The 17,921-nt window shown below is 34.6% G+C and overlaps 1 protein-coding gene, 1 long non-coding RNA gene and 1 pseudogene across 2 annotated transcripts; 1 reads left to right on the top strand and 2 right to left on the bottom strand.

Annotated features, from left to right (window-relative positions):
- The first annotated feature begins 6,519 nt into the window (after nucleotides 1-6,519).
- LOC107768408 (ras-related protein RABA1f-like) lies at nucleotides 6,520-9,291 on the top strand. Its single transcript, XM_016587535.2, has 2 exons — nucleotides 6,520-7,204; nucleotides 7,929-9,291. The coding sequence occupies exons 1-2, from the start codon at nucleotides 6,984-6,986 to the stop codon at nucleotides 8,353-8,355; spliced, it is 648 nt and encodes a 215-aa protein (XP_016443021.1). The 5' UTR covers nucleotides 6,520-6,983; the 3' UTR covers nucleotides 8,356-9,291.
- On the bottom strand, nucleotides 8,656-13,257 carry LOC107768411 (uncharacterized). Its single transcript, XR_012705950.1, has 2 exons — nucleotides 12,801-13,257; nucleotides 8,656-9,289 (listed from the first exon to the last, which is right to left on the bottom strand). It is a non-coding gene; the product is annotated as an uncharacterized LOC107768411 (long non-coding RNA).
- Nucleotides 13,258-14,249: 992 nt separating this feature from the next.
- LOC107768416 (cyanidin 3-O-galactoside 2''-O-xylosyltransferase FGGT1-like) lies at nucleotides 14,250-17,336 on the bottom strand (annotated as a pseudogene).
- Between the last annotated feature and the right edge of the window lie 585 nt (nucleotides 17,337-17,921).

Below are 17,921 nucleotides of genomic sequence, written 5' to 3' on the forward strand. Positions count from 1 at the left end.
TTAGATGTTGTTACTGTTCCATTGGTTTTTCCAGGGGATTTTGCCTTGTTTGACTGTTCCTTTTGAGTAATTGACAGAGGAGCACATAGATTCAATTGCTTACTTACCCCAGTAGTTTTCGATGTTGATTCGCTTTCCCTTGGTTTCAACGTCGTCTTTTGCATTTCCGGCGTTGACAGATCTTGTTCATGTGGTTGACTCAATTTGGATGCATGTTCTAGTACTAACTGAGCTTCCGAACGCGATTATGGGTGGTTTTTTGGGCCTTCCTCGTCCATGACCTTGCCCTCTTCCCATGGCAGCCGCGTCAGCGTACGTTAGCTAGCGTGCGCTGAGAGCATGAGAAAATCTTCCCAACTCCGAATTTTAACAAGCATTGCATCTTTTTTTTTTTAAAAGAAAAGAAAAATTGTAGTGTAAAGTGTAGCTACAAACGTGTGTGAAGATGAAATTAATGGGATTCAGTGAAGCAACTTCCACAGACCACAATACAGCCATGGAATATTATTTGATTGTGGAAAATTCCTAGTGGATTCTAGTTTAAAGGGCAGTCCGGTGTACTAAACTCCCGTTGTGCGCGGGGTCTCGGGAAGGGCCGGACAAAAAGGGTCTATTGTACGCAGCCTTACCATGTATTTCTGCAAGAGGCTGTTTTCACGGCTCGAATCCGTGACTTCATGGTCATATGACAGCAATTTTACGAGTTACGCCAAGGCTCCTTAAATTGTTTGTTTTGCTTTAATCATCTTTTCGGTCTCGAGCTTTGACGTACTCAATAGCATTGTGAAACCTCTTGTGAGAGGCTAATTCACTGTAGGTGAAAATCTAAAGCATGTCGAAATTGCTTTGCTCGAATATCTTTGATTTTTAGGTTTAATGGAGCATCAATTATTTTGTGTAAAAGTTTTCTACTTTAATTTGCTCTAGTAATATTGTGCAGATTTCCATGATAACATTCTATAGAACTACCAGCAAAAGGAGAGGATTGCTAAAACATGACATGACCCCTTTTAATAACTATTCATTCCTTCTTAATCCAACTAAATCATCAAGTGGGGATCCTCTCCATAAAACAAGTTATGCAAAAATCACAGACGATAATTCCACTATCCTTTAATAAGTATAAAAATAATACAAGAAAAAATAACAGACAATATTATAAGAAAATCATATTAATCCATAAATATTTTAATGACAAGGGTTGAACACAGGCGTACATGAAAAACCTAAGCATTAGATGTTCCTATCCTTGCACTTCAACAGCGAATATCACTGTAACTATGAATCACAACGATGTAATTAACATTAGAGTAGTATATGACTACAACCTTAGTCAATGGACTTAAATTATTATTATGAATAACTAGTGGCCGATACGTATGACCTTAATGAATGAAATTATATATTGGCTATTACATAAACGATCAATATAACTATGAATCGCAATGATGTAATTAACATATGTTATATGACTACAACCTTAGTCAATGGATTTATATGGTTACTATTAATATCTACTTATTATTATGGTTTGAATTAAATAATTTAACAATTGATGTCAAAATGAACATTACACAGGGACTATGAAAAACTAGTGGCTGATACGTATGACCTTAATGAATGAAATTATATATTGGCTATTACATAAACGATCAATATAACTATGAATCGCAATGATGTAATTAACATTAGCGTAGTATATGACTACAACCTTAGTCAATGGACTTATATTGTTGCTATGAATAACTTATGGCCGATATGTATTACTTTAATGAATGAAATTATATATTGGCTATTACATAAACGATCAATAAAACTATGTAACGACCCGCCCGATCGTTTTGAGTATCACAATCTCGTTCCCCCCATTTACTGCTCAATATATGCTTTACAGTTGTTATGTGACTTGCCGGGTGATTGGTTCAGGTCCGGTGAGGTTTTGGAATGAATTGGAACACTTAGTTCCAAGGTTTAAAGCTTAAGTTAAAATAGTGACCGGATGTCGACTTATGTGTAAACGACCTCAGAATAAAGTTTTGATGATTCCAATAGCTCCGTATGGTGATTTCGGACTTAGGAACGTATCCGAAAAATTTTTTGGAAGCTCGTAGCTAAATCAGGCTTGAAATGGCTAAAATAGAAATTTAAGTTTGGAAGTTTGACCAGGGAGTTGACTTTTTGATATCGGAGTCGGAATCCATTTTTGAAAATTTTTATAGCTCCGTTATGTCATTTATGACTTGTGTGCAAAATTTGAGGTCAATCGGAATTGAATTGATAGGTTTCGGCGTCGAATGTAGAAGTTGGAATTCGTTAGTTTTCGTTAAGCTTGAATTGGGGTGTGATTTGTGATTTTAGCGTTGTTTGATGTGATTTGAGGTTTCGACTAAGTTCGTATGATATTTTAGGACTTGTTGGTATATTTGGTTGAGGTCTCGAGGGCCTCGGGTGAGTTTCGAATGGTTAACGGATCAAAAGTTGGACTTAAAAAGCTGCTGCAATTTTTCCTTCTGCTGTATATTCTGGGTTGTGATTGAGCCCCAGATCGAACCCAGATATCGAGCCCCAGATCGAACCCAGAAATCGAGCCCATGGTGCATCGCGAACGCGTGAGGGCGGTCGCGTTCGCGAAGAAAAAGAGGGAGTTGGCCTACGCATTCGCGAAGGAGGTTCCGCGTTCGCGAAGGCTGGGATTTTTGTCATCGCATTCGCGAGAAGACCTTCACGTTCGCGAAGAAGAAACTGTGGGCAGCACAAAATTGTGCTTCGCGAACGCGAGGCAGTGGCCGCGTTCGCGAAGAAGGAATCGCTGGACAGAATGTTTAAGTTCTGACCCATTTTCCATTTTTGACAGATTTGAGCTCGGAAAGAGGCGATGTTTGTGAGATTTTCAAGGAAAACAACGGGGTAAGTGTTCTTAACTCAATTTTGGTTAAAGTACCCGAATCTGTGGTAGTTTTTAACATTTAATTGGTGAATTAAGTTGGAAAATTTTAGAAACCCTCCTGGTTAAATTTGAAGATTTGAGGGTCGAGTTGATGTCGGATTTGAGTAAAATTTGTATGGTTGGACTCGTGGTTGAATGGGCGTTCATATTTTGTAACTTTTGTGGGGTTCCGAGACATGGGCCCCACGTGCGATGTTTTAGTGAAATTTCAGATTTTTGATGGAAAATTTGTATTTTCTTATGGAATTAATTCTTATAATTTGTATTGACTGAATCGAATTATTTATGACCAGATTCGAGGCGTTTGGAGGCCGATTCGCGAGGTAAAGGCATAACGGCGTAAGAAATTATACGGTTTGAGGTAAGTAACATTTCTAACTTGGTTCTGATGGTATGAATCCCCGAATTTGGTGCTATATAAATTGTTCGGATGTGACGCACACAATAGCTGATGAGCGTGTGGACGTGCACCGTAGAAATTGTGACTTGAATAAATCTTGTGAAGTTGTAAAATTAAATAATCATGTTATTATCTGAACATTTTCCACGTGTTAGAGAAATTGAGCTGAGCCTCTTATTAAAGATCATGTTTAGGCTACGTGCCGATATTTTAGGACCCATGGGGTCGTGTTGTTATTGAATTAATTATTTTAAAAATGTACATTTCACACTCAGTCATGTTCATCCATTGTGAGAATATTTATGGGATCGAGTTGTGCGTCGCAGCAGGCCATATTGGCTTTATATATATTATTACTATATGGAACAGGGCTACCATATTGACTTTTATTTTCTATTGAACTATGAATGATATCAAATTTCTATCTTCATCCAGCTCTCGTGTGTTTTTTGTTATAATTGTATCTTTTTTTTCATTTTTTATATCATTTCAAAAGACTAAAACAATCTTGAATTCGAAAGAGTTAGGAAGAGTAAATAAGATGGGTAAATGCTTCATTGAGAAGTTAAATGGTTGGCATGTGAATAGTTTTGTTAGTAAATAGGATTCAATATCTACATGGGGATTTAAAAATTGTAGTTATCAATACAATTTTGGTAACCGAAATAGTTAACACAATTCAACTAACACCATTAGTTTCGACAACAACTCTATTCAAACCAAACCAGATAGTCGCACCAGTAATAGGTTGTTCGTTCACTGACAGAATTCTTTAGGCTAACTAAAATGTAGGATTATTTTGGCTAACTAGAATGTAAGTAATTTCAGTGGTTAAATTATTAGGCTAATTAAGAATCTTTTTTTTTCCAAATACTGGAAGAACATATTTTTTTTACAAAAAAATATGACATCGATCCTACTTGTGTGAGTTCACGCACTTAGCCACTTTGTGATCATAATGACAATGTCATATATACCATATGGAAATATACAAACTCAAATATGTCAAAAGACTCATATTATGATTTTTTCAGATTTACTCCACTAATTAGAAAACTTATACAATAATATCTTTATCGAAATATTTTCTTCGGTTCTAAATAAGTACCCCTATAAATGAATATCTTGTGTTCGGTCAAACACGAAACGATACGCACAGGGGTAAATGTAGTATTCTAATGACAGGTTCAGTTGAATCTATAACTTCGAGTCAGACTATAAATTTATGTATAAAAATTAGTGTGGTAGAAATACCTATCCACTCACACTTAGAAGAACATAGGTGAGTAAGAGATGAAAAAACAATCAAGTATTAGGTTTGTTTAACTATTAGGGCTTTGAAGAGGGATAAAATATACCTTAGGGTTTTGTTTTCGGTCATCTAGGGTTGATTAAATATTAGGACTTTGAAGACCTTATTATACGAAAGATATACGAAATACATAATCAAGTATATGTATATTAATGAATAAATTCGAAACGTATACGCGTATACTAAAAAAAATAAAGATGAAAACATACGTTTATGGGAAAGAGGGTTTGCATGCTTGATATTTTCCATATATGGGGAAGATAAGCATTCAATGGATGAGAGAGAATCAAGTATAGAAATTCAAAACCTAACGGGAAGGGCATTTTTGGTATAAAATTAACGCAGAAACCCTAATTTGGATGTGATTTTACATTAATAACCCCATTTGGGCCATTGTGACCAAAAAGAGTGGCAAAAAAAAGATTTCCTTAGCGCTATTCCTAAACCAAGCAGAAATTGGATCCTTGTCCAAATTAGTTTGACCAAACTTTAAAACTAAACTAGAGTAGTTCATCTCAATATTTTAAATTAAAATTTAGATATTCAAAAATTATACGAAAAATACTATAAACTGTAGTTTTTCTTACACATTTTAACTCTCGATAAAGAAAATATATCATTTAAATTGAAATGGATGGAGTACTACTTTAAAAAAAAAAATTACTTCTTTACTTTTTCTTCGTTTATTAGAAAAGAAAATGAAATGCAGCTAGTCAAACACAACAGTTTCAAACTAGGCAGAATGACCTTTATAACCTTTGTTAGAACCGGCTCCCACTGCGTTTTTTCTTCTTTTTTTTTTTGGCTTAAAAACTGTCATATTTCCTCGTTTAAAACAATTTACTTTTAACGTTCTATTTTGTTTTTAATGAAATGATTTATAAGTACATAAACTTCTATGACTTTAATACAAGTTTAAAGTCTTCTTTTCTTGCAGACATCGCTTCGTAAATTGTATCAAGCTTTTCATTATTATTTTAATCTTTTATATCATAATATTTTTAGAAAATCTTTTTATTTTCTGAAAAATGCAATCATAAATTAATATTGAAGTTTAAACAATGTAAATTGTTTCGTGTAATGTCTACAAAATAACCATCCCACTTAATTCTTTTATAAGGGAAAAGTTATGAGTAGGATATATGGAAGTAAAACCAGAGTACATGTGCGTGTGAATATATTATATGTACGCATATTTATATACAAATTATTTTATAATTTTAACTCTTTTTTTTTTGTGTCAATGACATAAAACCTACTACAAACTTTCGTTTTGAGCCGCCTGGGGACGCATGCATGGGGACAGGGGTCGCTGGTTACTAGGATTAGGAATTTAGGACTAATTTCAATATTAAATTTGAAATTTCATTTTATCCATCAGGTTATTGATATTAGCTGTTTTATATTAAAATTTTAATATTATCTATCGCATATAGAAGGTGATACTATTATAATCCTAAGATACCAAATTATGAACCAAACGACAATGTTGTTTGGAAATGTGCGTAAGAATAGTATTGAATAATATGTATTAGTAATGCTAAAATTAATTCTAAAATTATTTCTTATTGACTGTTTGGTGTGGTGAATTAAAAATAATATGCATTGCATAAAAAAATTTGAATTATTTGTATACAAAATATTTCTTATCGACTGTTTGGTTTGATGTATTAATAGCAGTTCTATCTTTATACATGCTTATCCATGTATTAAAAATCATGGTATTACTAATGCCATAGTTTGCTATGTATAGAAATAGTACTGAATAAGGTATATAACTAATATAAGTATTAATTATACATCAATTGAAAAACACTACCAACTAAGGAATTAATAATATTAAATCTAATACATATATTATTTTTCCTAATACATCCTACCAAATGAACCCTTAATGATATATTTATACTCTACACCTAAGAGATATATAGATGATACAATACCAAAAGTTCAACATGCAATTTTTTATAGATGCTTCCGAGAGGACATTGCATTGTGATTTCTCTTAATTCAAGTTTTCTTTTTATTATAAAGAAGAAAATATGATGTCCCAACTTAAAAAATATGATGTCCCAACTCAAAAACTGTCCTGTCTACCCTTTGTTTCTCAGCTTCTCATTCCCACACCAACCTACCGAAATAAACGCAGGTAAAGAGGTTTCTTCATTAGAAGGTAAAATTAATCAATGAACAATGCTCATCTTCTTCCCTCTCTCTTTCTCTCATCCCTAGTCCAAAAGAAGAAAGCCAACGCCATTGGAAGATAGACAACCGGCAACTGATCTTATGTTACAGAGCAGTACGTAGGTACAAGAAAAAAGGAAATGGGAACATACAGATCAGAGGAGGATTACGATTACCTGTTCAAAGTGGTACTCATAGGGGATTCTGGTGTTGGCAAATCCAACTTGCTTTCTCGCTTTACTAAGAACGAATTCAGCCAACAATCTAAGTCCACCATTGGTGTCGAGTTTGCCACCCGAACCATTCATGTCGATGACAAGATTATCAAAGCACAGATTTGGGACACCGCCGGCCAAGAAAGGTACCTATGCTTTTTCATCCCTTTCACCACACCCTGTTAGTTTGTTAATAGAATGGACTTTAAGCCTGACTCAATCTCAAAAGCTAATTTAAGAGTTACGAAGACCATATTTGGAGACCACATATTCATCAACCAATATGGAACACTTAACACCATCTCTTCTCTAGTCTCTATTTCCTACTATTGCATGCACTAATTTTCTTATTTATATTTCCAAACCAAGGGTTCAATCCATTTCCCAGATTTTCCTATCAACTCTTTTTTCATTCAGTCCTTTAAGAAACCTCAACTATTAAGGATGGGAGTGACAAGGAAGGAAGGTAGTTTTTCTGAAAGACACATTGATGCATTCCAGAGAAAGATATGTTTGAGAAAATATAATGGTTTCTAGAATTAACATTAGGATATTTGATATAGAAAAATGTCAGAATATTCTGAAAGCAACATCTGATGTTGAATCTATACCTTAAATTATGATTTTGCGGTCATTTCATAAATGTTAAAAAATATAATTTATTGTATGGGTTACACTCCCAACAATTTTACATCACTCCCCACCAACAGAAATGGCCAGGAAATGAAAAGAAGATGAAAGATCCAACACAAAAGTATCAATCGTTTGTCCACTTTCGTTTGATTTATTCTATATTTGAATGTGCTACCTTTTTTATCACCTATTAATGCCTGAAGATTGTTTCTAAACACCCTTTGGCAATCAATCTAGGTACCGAGCCATCACAAGTGCTTATTATAGAGGAGCAGTTGGTGCTTTACTTGTTTATGATATTACTCGCAATGTAACATTTGAGAACGTAGCAAGATGGCTCAAGGAGCTCAGAGATCATACAGACCAGAACATCGTCGTCATGCTAGTCGGGAACAAGACGGATCTACGCCACCTGCGTGCTGTTCCCACTGAGGACTCAAAGGGTTTTGCCGAGAGGGAACGTACCTTCTTCATGGAAACATCTGCTCTTGAGGCACTGAACGTTGAAAACGCCTTCACAGAAGTGCTGACTCAGATTTACCGGGTGGTCAGCAAGAAGGTTCTTGATGCAGGAGACGACCCAGCGTCTCTGCCTGCAGGACAAACAATCAATATCGGGAACGATGTATCTGCTGTTAAGAAGGGCGGATGTTGTTCAGGTTGAGCAAGGATCAACCACTCACTACTACATTTCTCAGAATGCAGCTATAATTTTGAACTGCAGAATATGCAGGACTGCTGAGAATTTCCGCTTCCTGTACAAAAATTGTATAGCAATGCCCAGTCTACGACTGTATATTACCCAAAAGAAGAATTCCAGAACCTTAGTGTGGGGAAATAGGGGATGCAAGTAAATTTTGCTTAAGAACTTTGTTTTGTCTTTTCATAAGTGTACATCGGCATTATTGATATTTCAGCTGTGAAAATGGTAAAGGCAACTTTATTACTACAACAAAACGTCAACTGACAACTCCTCAAAATTAAGAGTGTTATTGATATGCATGTCTACTGTACAGGAAATACGCATCAAAACTCTTTTTAACGGAAATATCTCAGCATACTATTGCTTTTCTTGGTTCATTGTTTAACACATTTTGCAGGATACAAAGGTTGAAAAAGAAACACACTTGGGACTTGCCTGGACTCTCAGAGCAGGTGACCAGCAGATATTGGTCTGGTATACCACATCCTAAAAATTAAGAGTGTTATTGATATGCATGTCTACTGTACAGGAAATACACATCAAAACTCTTTTTAACGGAAATATCTCAGCATACTATTGCTTTTCTTGGTTCATTGTTGAATACGTTTTGCAGGATACGAAGGTTGAAAGAGAAACACACTTGGGACTTGCCTGGACTCTCAGAGCAGGTGACCAGCAGATATTGGTCTGGTATACCACATCCTAATACAGTTTTGTTTCTTTTCTGGAAGTGGTGTGAATTTACAAATCACGAGTTGGGGGCGATTGCGCTTCCATCTACATAGAGCTTGCAGAAACAGAAGTTTAAGAATCCAGAGGGGAGGGTAGGAGGGGAGAGAGAGACTTCAGTGGTCCATGGGTACCTTATTTGATCAAAGAGAGTGACACTACAGACCTGTGCCATTCGAAAGACCAAAATACTCAGAGAAACAATAAGCAAATTTTTGTGCAACAACCTACTTGGGATAAATAACTGAACAAAACTAAGAAAAAAAATAGAGTTGCATCATCCCAACAGCGGAAGCTCATTCACCATCTTCTTGTCTCTCCTTCAAAATTTTAAGAGAATGGTAAAGTAACGACAGAATACACTATTAAATAAATCTTCGATTCATGAATTTTCTTCATTATCCTTTTCTGCTTATCCTTGTTCACAAAATATCACAATGATTTAATAACAAAAACCATCATTAACTTTGAACCATACTTTGAGACACACATTCATGGTAAAAGCTAGCATACAGTTCAAGTCTTTCAAAAACCTATTACCAGTACTGCAGCTTCAGCTTGTCACCAACACCCCTCAAAAACTGCTCAACAACAACTTGGCCATATCAGGATTCAGGAGAGGTCAAAGTAGGCTAGAGAAGGCTGCCTTTTACAAGCTTAGTCAATTGAAGACATTCTATATAGTCCATTTTCTTCTCTTTTTTTTTTTTTTTGTTGGGGGAGGGGGGGTTTACTAGTCCACTCCTTTTGGGAGACAGGAATCAAGAGAGCTCTTAATTTGCTAACTCTTTTTCGGTCCCTTCATCAGAACTACTCTAATTTTAAATTGACAAGTCGAACACATTAAACACCCAACTTAAAAGACAAGAAAAAGAAATAACTCCTGTGCTTGTTACCGCGCCGCATAATTAATTTTTTTTTCATTTTCCTAGTTTTTCCTAATTAATTTTTTGCTGGATTTTCAATTTCATCAACCAAAAAATGAAAAGGTCTTTTGTTGCTCATGTACCGAATTTGTTCTATTTTTTTTTTAAAAAGAATTTGTTCAATTAGAATTGAGGATTGAAAAAGAGCGAGCCACTTTGCCGATGGTATTGGAATTTGAAAACAAATGTGGGAATAGGCTTCAAACTTCTACAATTCTGGTTGGCTGCCAGTATGTTGTATGCTTTTAGTTCCGAAACAAAAATGAAGTTTAGTTTAATATAATATAAATTCAGGATTTAGTTGTATGATATTTTAATTGACAAAAATTAAAATAGTGATTTTTGTGTAACGAACCTTCATTAGATGATTTTTGAGTGACAAACGTTAATAATTTAATCATAAAAATATTTGTCTGAACAACAATTTATATTCCCTTAAATGTCTAACTTTTTCTTTTTTTCAAATTTCAAACTTAATTAATATTTCACTAAAATATGTATTTGAAAATAAAAATTATATATGATTATTTTTGTTTCTGTGAAGTATCAAATATTTAAACAGACTGGTCTTTAAGGTTTGCCTCACTGGATAACTTGTACAATAGGCCAAATCTAGAAAACTTATGCAAACCCGCGTAAACCCGCAATCTGCCCCGCACCGCATCAGTCTTTTAAAAAATAATCTCAACCCGCACCGCATAGCTTTAAACCCGCACTGCCCCGCATAGCTTTAAACCCGCCCCGCCCCATTTGCCATCCCTATATGAGCAACCAGAGTAGAGAGCTGTGGAGGAAAGAACTAAAGCAATTCAGAGAGACAGTAGCTAGGAGAGATTTGCAGACAAAAAATGGTGATGTTAACTATCTCATGTGGTAATGAGATCACACCTCTTTGGGGAAAGCATGAAATTTGTAGTGGACCAAAAAAAAAGGTAGCCCAGGGCAAGGTTGTCAGAACAGGACTAAAACCATTAGCACTTTGAAGGATATTTCACAAACAAGATATAAATCAACATTTAGGGGATTAGTAGAATTAGTATGCGCTGCTGCTTATCTAAATGATCCAACCCCAAAAAACAGTGATTAAAGTAACACAACATTACAAGAGGCTGTAATGGAATTCTGTCTGAGAGAGCCAAGACAAATCTTGTTAAAAGTTTCCATATAAAATGCTTTTTGGTTCTTGCCATTATTAGTTGCTTGCCGCAGCCCAACTGAAAAATCAAGAGGCATTAGGCAATGCATCCAGAACACTACATTTGCTCCTTCACATATACAAAGAGCAAAGAGGGCTACGTTCTGTTCTCAGCAGGTTAAGCTAGGTGAAAAGAAAATCACAAATGGATAGATTTCCAATATTAGCTGAACCAAAGGAAATGAAACTATAAGATGGTTCAGTAAGTGGATAAGCATATCATGGAGTGGATTTTAGCATATGATATTCACTGATGTTCTAGACTGCAAAATCCCCTTACAGAATCAATGATATTCACCGGGGGATCGTTTGGTTACTGAGAATAGAATCGATAGAATATGGATTCTATTTATCCCATGTTTGGTTATGGGTATTAGATAGTGGTGGGATAAATTTTATACCAAAATGGTAGGATTAACTATCCATATATAAGATGGAATCGCTAATCCCATGGGATATCCTTGTCTATCCCCTTTGTAACCAAACGACCCCCGAGTATCTCGGACGAGAGTTGCATAAGGGTGACATTATTTTGTGGTAAAATTTGTTCTAAGCGCCTAGTTGAAGTTGTTAAGCCATATTTACAATGTATAACATATTTTCAGACAAATAAGAAAACGTGGAAACAATCCTTTGGAATTTCCACACAAACTTCTATCTATTCCTCGAGGACCAAATGATAATCTAGACCCCCCCCCCCCCCCAAATCAAAATGAGACAGACCGCCAAGCCTAATAACGGAAAATGAGGAATAGACAATAAAATCAACAAGCATGTTTAGGATCCATATAAGCAACAAAACCTCAAATTATAACAAGTGAGCTTCAGCAGTATCAAATATCCCTTCATCACAAGAACTAAGCACTTACAAAAAGTGGCACTGCACCTTCCTTATCCCAAATAAGGACCATTAACCGCACAACTCCACTTATGTTCGCCAAAGCATTACAAGTCCAAACTCTCGATAAAGTAAGAGGGTTGCAGCCAGGTCAGGGGCGGATCCATAGTGTAAGATATGGGATTGGCCGAACCCAGTAGCTTTGGCCTAGACCCTATATGTGTTAAGAAATCCACTAAATATGAACAAGTATTAAATTTCAAACCCAACTATTAGCACTTGAGGTCGCTATCCCGGAACTTCGAACCCATATAACCGACCCAACTAGTTCAGTTTTCGTAAACAGTTATTGTTATTTAATATAATGCGCACAATATACGAACTTAAGCAAAGTTATAATATTGCAATAATCTCCACATGTAACACGGTGTTATCAGAAGAGTTTTCGACAATGTATAGATTTTTTACCGTATTAGGTTAATTTGACCTACAACAATAGGTAACTCTTCATAGCAAGTCTTATGTGCGTGAAGTAGAATAATAACCTGTTATAACTAGTTAGATTGCACTAATGAATGTAAACAATTTTTACACTGTCAGTGAATATAATTCTGTGCACTGACAGTGTACAGACTTTTTACACTATCAGGTTAATTTGACCTACAACAACAGGTAATAAGAACAAAAACTGCGAGAAATTCAAGTTTTTAAGACTAACCTAAAAACAAATTTTATCGTCATCATCAACTTCGCTTAACCTCCGTAACATCAGCAACAACATCACCAACATTGTCGGATGAAGAAACATTTTTAGTATCCAAGTCTTCGCGCTTGAAAGAGGGCAAAGGATTGGAGCCTTTAATAATCCAACCAAGCGCATAAAAAGATAGCCCAGCTAATATAGCAGTACCCCAAGCGTGAGAATACCATTTGCTGTACTGCCGAATAGCGAACCTCCATTGCTCTCTCAGTGTTGCCGGGTCCGGATTTGAACGGTCCGGCGGGTTTGGGTAGTTATGGCCACCGGAAAATCCGCCGTTAGAGGATCCGCCGGAGATTTTAGGTGGATTTTTTGACGGCGGTTGAGGGAGGTTGTCGGTGGGTTTAGGGTTTTGATGGTCGGTCATAGTGATGGAGATAGAAATTCAATACTGATGAAGGCAAAATGCTGTTCTACTTTTGCTTCTGTGAGAGACTGTGAGTAAAGCTTCAGCGCTCGCCACGTTAGCATCTTACTTTTTCTTTTTTCGTTTTTTTCCTTTATTTTCTTTTTGATTCTAAGTACCACATTCTAAGTATAATTTGTGCACATATATATATCTTGCTATAACTGTTGATACCCAATTTTTCCCTCATATTTTTTAAATATATATATATATATATATATATATATATATATATTTTTTGCTAGCGAATGCAATTAATTTCTTCTTCTCACCAATTTTATTTTTGTTTTTTTTTCTTTTCCTATATTTTATCAAAATATTATTATATTGGGGGGATAGGAAAAGGGGAAAATAAGGATAGGGAAGAAAAAGAGGACATATGATAATGAGAATTAAACTAACACTTATTACGAGAGACTCCGAATCTTGATCGACAAATAAATTCAACACAAATCTTGATTAATAAGTAGATTTAACATGTTCTCACATGATACCACTAAATTATAAGTCTTGATCAACAACTATGTTCACCTCGAAAATTCATTATATGAGAGCTTTATTTTTTGCTAGTCTATTTTGTTTCCTTTGATGATAGTGGAACGAAAAGATACAAAAAACGAAACTCTAAACACTCAAAATCAAAGTCCGAGCTCTTAAAAATTTTGAGTGTTCAAATAGATTTAGAAACTTATGGCGTTTAAGTTATATAAATTTGATCCAATTATGTTCAATAGAATAATCAACATTTACCATAGATTGACATGTCTTGTTGATAGAAGAGATTGATTTCCATTTCTAAGGATCAAAACTTATTACAACAAATTGAGTTAATCCAAAAAGGCAGAACCAAATGCACACTCACTCCTACTCTATGGTTAGTAAGAGATGTATATTAAAGACAATATGAGATAACCCAGCCGCCTTCAAATAGTGGATTGTTTTTAAAAAAATATATCATCTATAAAGAAATGAGTCCAGAAAACTGGATTAAATAGCTTTATTAGTAGTAAATGGTGTTTCCATGATACTTAAGAAGTCTCTAGTAGTAGGAAAAATAAATCAACTTCTAAAAATAGAAACAAGAGAGTAAAAGAGAAGACAAATGAACACAGCTAAAGCTCAAAGTAACAAAAGCAAACAACCTAATTAACTCACTAATGAAAACGAAATATCATATCCTTCCCTATGAGGATTTTTATTTAGTTAACGTATTGATACTCCAAACAGAAATAACCTCTTGCAGAAATGAAATATAAGGTTGCGTACATACGATCCAATGTGGTTCGACCCTTTTTCAGATTTTGCGCACAACGGGAACTTAATACACCGTGTTGTCGATTGATGCTCCAAACAATAATTAAAGTAAAGTTTGTAGCTTTTGAACAAAAGCATCAATATAAGAATCCTCAAGCCCTTTGCTTAATAAGAACTCCCTCCACTTTGCGCGATTAGCTCTTATCTCCCTTCCCTCTTCACTATCACCATTCATTACCATTTTTATGGCCTTACAAACACCCTCTCTAGTAAACAATCCATTCTCTTCATCTCTCTCAACTTCAACTCCAACTCTCAAATCTCCACCAAACAATCGTGCGTTAATAAATTGATCACCAAAATTTGGGACTAAAACCAATTGACACTCAGTAATCATAGCCTCAGATAAAGAATTTCCACCACAATGAGTAACAAAACATCCCACAGAAGGGTGTGATAAGATCAGTTGTTGCTCTGCCCAACCTGAATGAACAATCCCTTTTCCTTCTATTCTCTCTTTGAAACGTTCTGGTAATGCATCTTCAATTGTCTCGGCTTCAAAAGGCGGTTTTAAGGCAGCAAAAAATGGAAGACCAGTAAGTTCTAGACCTAAAACAAGTTCTTGGAATTGTTCTTTCTTGAGCTTGCATTCACTACCAAATGCACAAAAAATCACTGTCTTTTCTTGGAATTTTTCTAGCCACTTAGACAAATTTTCCTCTAGATTTGAAGTATCTATTGGTTCTGGCAATATTGGTCCGGCTAAAATGAACTGGTTTCTTGAACTTATTCTCAACAAATTCACAATATGGTCCTTCAATTTCCTTAGAAGTTTTGAATGCAATGATATCCCCATCTTGAAAAGCCAAAAGTAAACGTCGCGTAAAGGACACTGATCCTGAGCCTGAGCCGGAACCACTAGATTCTTTCCCTATCGAATGTAGAGCTGCGATTAAACGAGCTTCATATTTGTGAAGTTTGATAGATGAATTAGGAGGAAAACCAAGTGGAGGTTCCATCATTTCATCCTCTGGAGTTGGTTTTTCGCCACGCATAAGATAACCAACAGATGAAGGAGTAATAGAACAGTAATGTATTGACTTTACTCCATATTTTCTAGCAACTAATGGAACCCAATATGCAAAATCATAAAGAATGAAATGGGGTTTGAGTTCTTGAATTAAAGACTCAATCTTTTGTTGTGTAAGATCCAATGCTTGCCAAAGTAGATTTTGCTTGAAAATAGAAATGTCTGAAGTTGTTTCAGCTCCAAGTGGGAGACCTTCAACATGTGGAACTTTGATTGATATGAAGTTTATGAGTTGAGGGTAAAGATTGAATTTTTCCAATTTAGAAAGTGTATTGGTAGGATGAATAAAGAAAATTGTGTGGCCTCTGTCTGCTAATTTGTTGGAGAGATGAAGAAATGATGTAAGATGTCCCATTGCATACCATGGATACATAATAAAAGTTAGCTTCTTGTCCTCCATATTTATTTTTCTTTGATCTGCAAAATCAACAATTTGTATCAAAAGGTAGTACTTCCCTCCCATTAACAGAAAGAAAAAAGAAAAAAAAAACAACCTCGTGATTATACGAAAATGTAGACTCACAGCTTGTTTGGATTATTGTTATCTATTGTATCATATCTGATTCGTTACTTTAAATCTCGTATCGTTAAATCCGTCATCACATAACAACGAAAAGTGTCACTCTATGTAACGACCGATTTGGTGTGATCGCGTCGTTACCTTATTTTTTCCTCTCATCTTGCCTTTCCTTATTATTAAATAATCATATTTTATCATTTATCTTACCTTTAGATATAATAATTTTACCCCATACCTTACATTTTTTTTGTAATATTGCAAGTTTATTATTCATGTTGTCGGTGCATGACATCATGAAACGACGACAAACAATATCATCTATCCAAACATTAAATACATTAAAATGATACAGTACAATACAATACGATACGATATGGTACATTATCAAATAATACATAATAACCATCCAAACAAGCTGTCAGTGACATGGTTTTTTGAGAGGTAAACCATTAATGACAGTAACAACAAGTAAAGTAACACAGTAATTCCATTAAAAATTTCAGTAGGAACAAATGCTCTAATTAGAATATCCTCATAAAGTCACTCAAAAAGAGATTAATCACTCATTTTAACAAGTAACACAGTCCAACCAATTCCCCAAAAATATAAATTTGTAGAAAATTCGAACTAATAACTAATCCCAATATGGAAGTACTCTCATATAAGCAAAAAATCTCAAATAGCCTTGATCAATGAGCCATATAATTTTCACTATAAATAAGAATCATAATTCCAACACTAGTGATTAATATTGACATAATTGAAGTAAGTGGATTATCAAGTATCCGAAGTTTAAGAAAAATCATTATTGATGATCTAAAACCATACATATTGGTAAAAAGACAGTTATTTATTTGCTTAATAGACATGTACGTAGATTGAAATATCATAACTATACTTAACAATAAAACGCTTTGAAAGCGAAAACTTTTTGTTGTTTGCTGGAATAAGAATAAGTCTCGCTTCTATTAACATAGGGATTGGAAGTGGAATGAAAGGTATGATCTATGCATATTTATGTCTGTTAAGGACTTACCAATTTACCCTCAAACTGGTGTGATGAAATGTTTGTATTAATCCTTCGTTTTTAATAAGACGTTATGAGCTTGAGCATAAAAACTCCTGTAAAGAAGGTTTTCTGATGCATGATTTAATCAAGAGGGACTCTTTCAAGATCCTTTAAATAAGACTCTCAATCTCTTATTCACAGAAAGGTTAGTGTTAACTTTCTGCCTCCAAATATATTTTATAGTTTCTGAGAAATTATCGGGAAAAAAAATGAAATAAAAAGTTAAAGATCGTGATTCAAGAGGCAATAAAGTAGGAGTAAGTGCGTAGCTCTAGCTATTATGAGCTTATTCCTTAGGTTTTAATTAAGCTAGTCTTTGGTACCCGCTAAATTATATAAATATTATTAAATAATACTCCTATATTTGAAACATAAGCTAAAAATTTTAAAAACAAATCCTAGAAATGGTGAATATCAATCTAATTAGTTAGTTCAACCAAGAACCATGACACTTCTACGATCATAATATTCATGTCATTAATGGTGAAATATAAAAATTATAGTTAAAATTGTTTCCAATTATAAAGGTTTCCCAAAATCTATTGGAGAAAAATACCTGAAAGGAAAACGTCAAAAATAAAGATTCATGCAACAAATTAAAGTAGAGAAAGAAGGTAGGAGGAAATACGTGGTTAGCTATGAGAATATTTCTGAGGTTGTAATTAAATAACTCAAGTTGATTAAAAATGGATTCAAATTGTATACAATTAAAGTGTAATTAATATTTTATATCGTTTATT

Source organism: Nicotiana tabacum, chromosome 23 (assembly GCF_000715075.1).
Source record: "Nicotiana tabacum cultivar K326 chromosome 23, ASM71507v2, whole genome shotgun sequence".
Lineage (NCBI taxonomy): Eukaryota > Viridiplantae > Streptophyta > Magnoliopsida > Solanales > Solanaceae > Nicotiana > Nicotiana tabacum.

Excerpts from the sequence above, each read along its gene's own strand:
- LOC107768408 (XM_016587535.2), top strand. The coding sequence starts at position 6,984 with ATGGGAACATACAGATCAGAGGAGGATTACGATTACCTGTTCAAAGTG. Across the intron at positions 7,205-7,928 it reads GACACCGCCGGCCAAGAAAG|GTACCGAGCCATCACAAGTG; the intron begins GTACCTATGCTT and ends CAATCAATCTAG.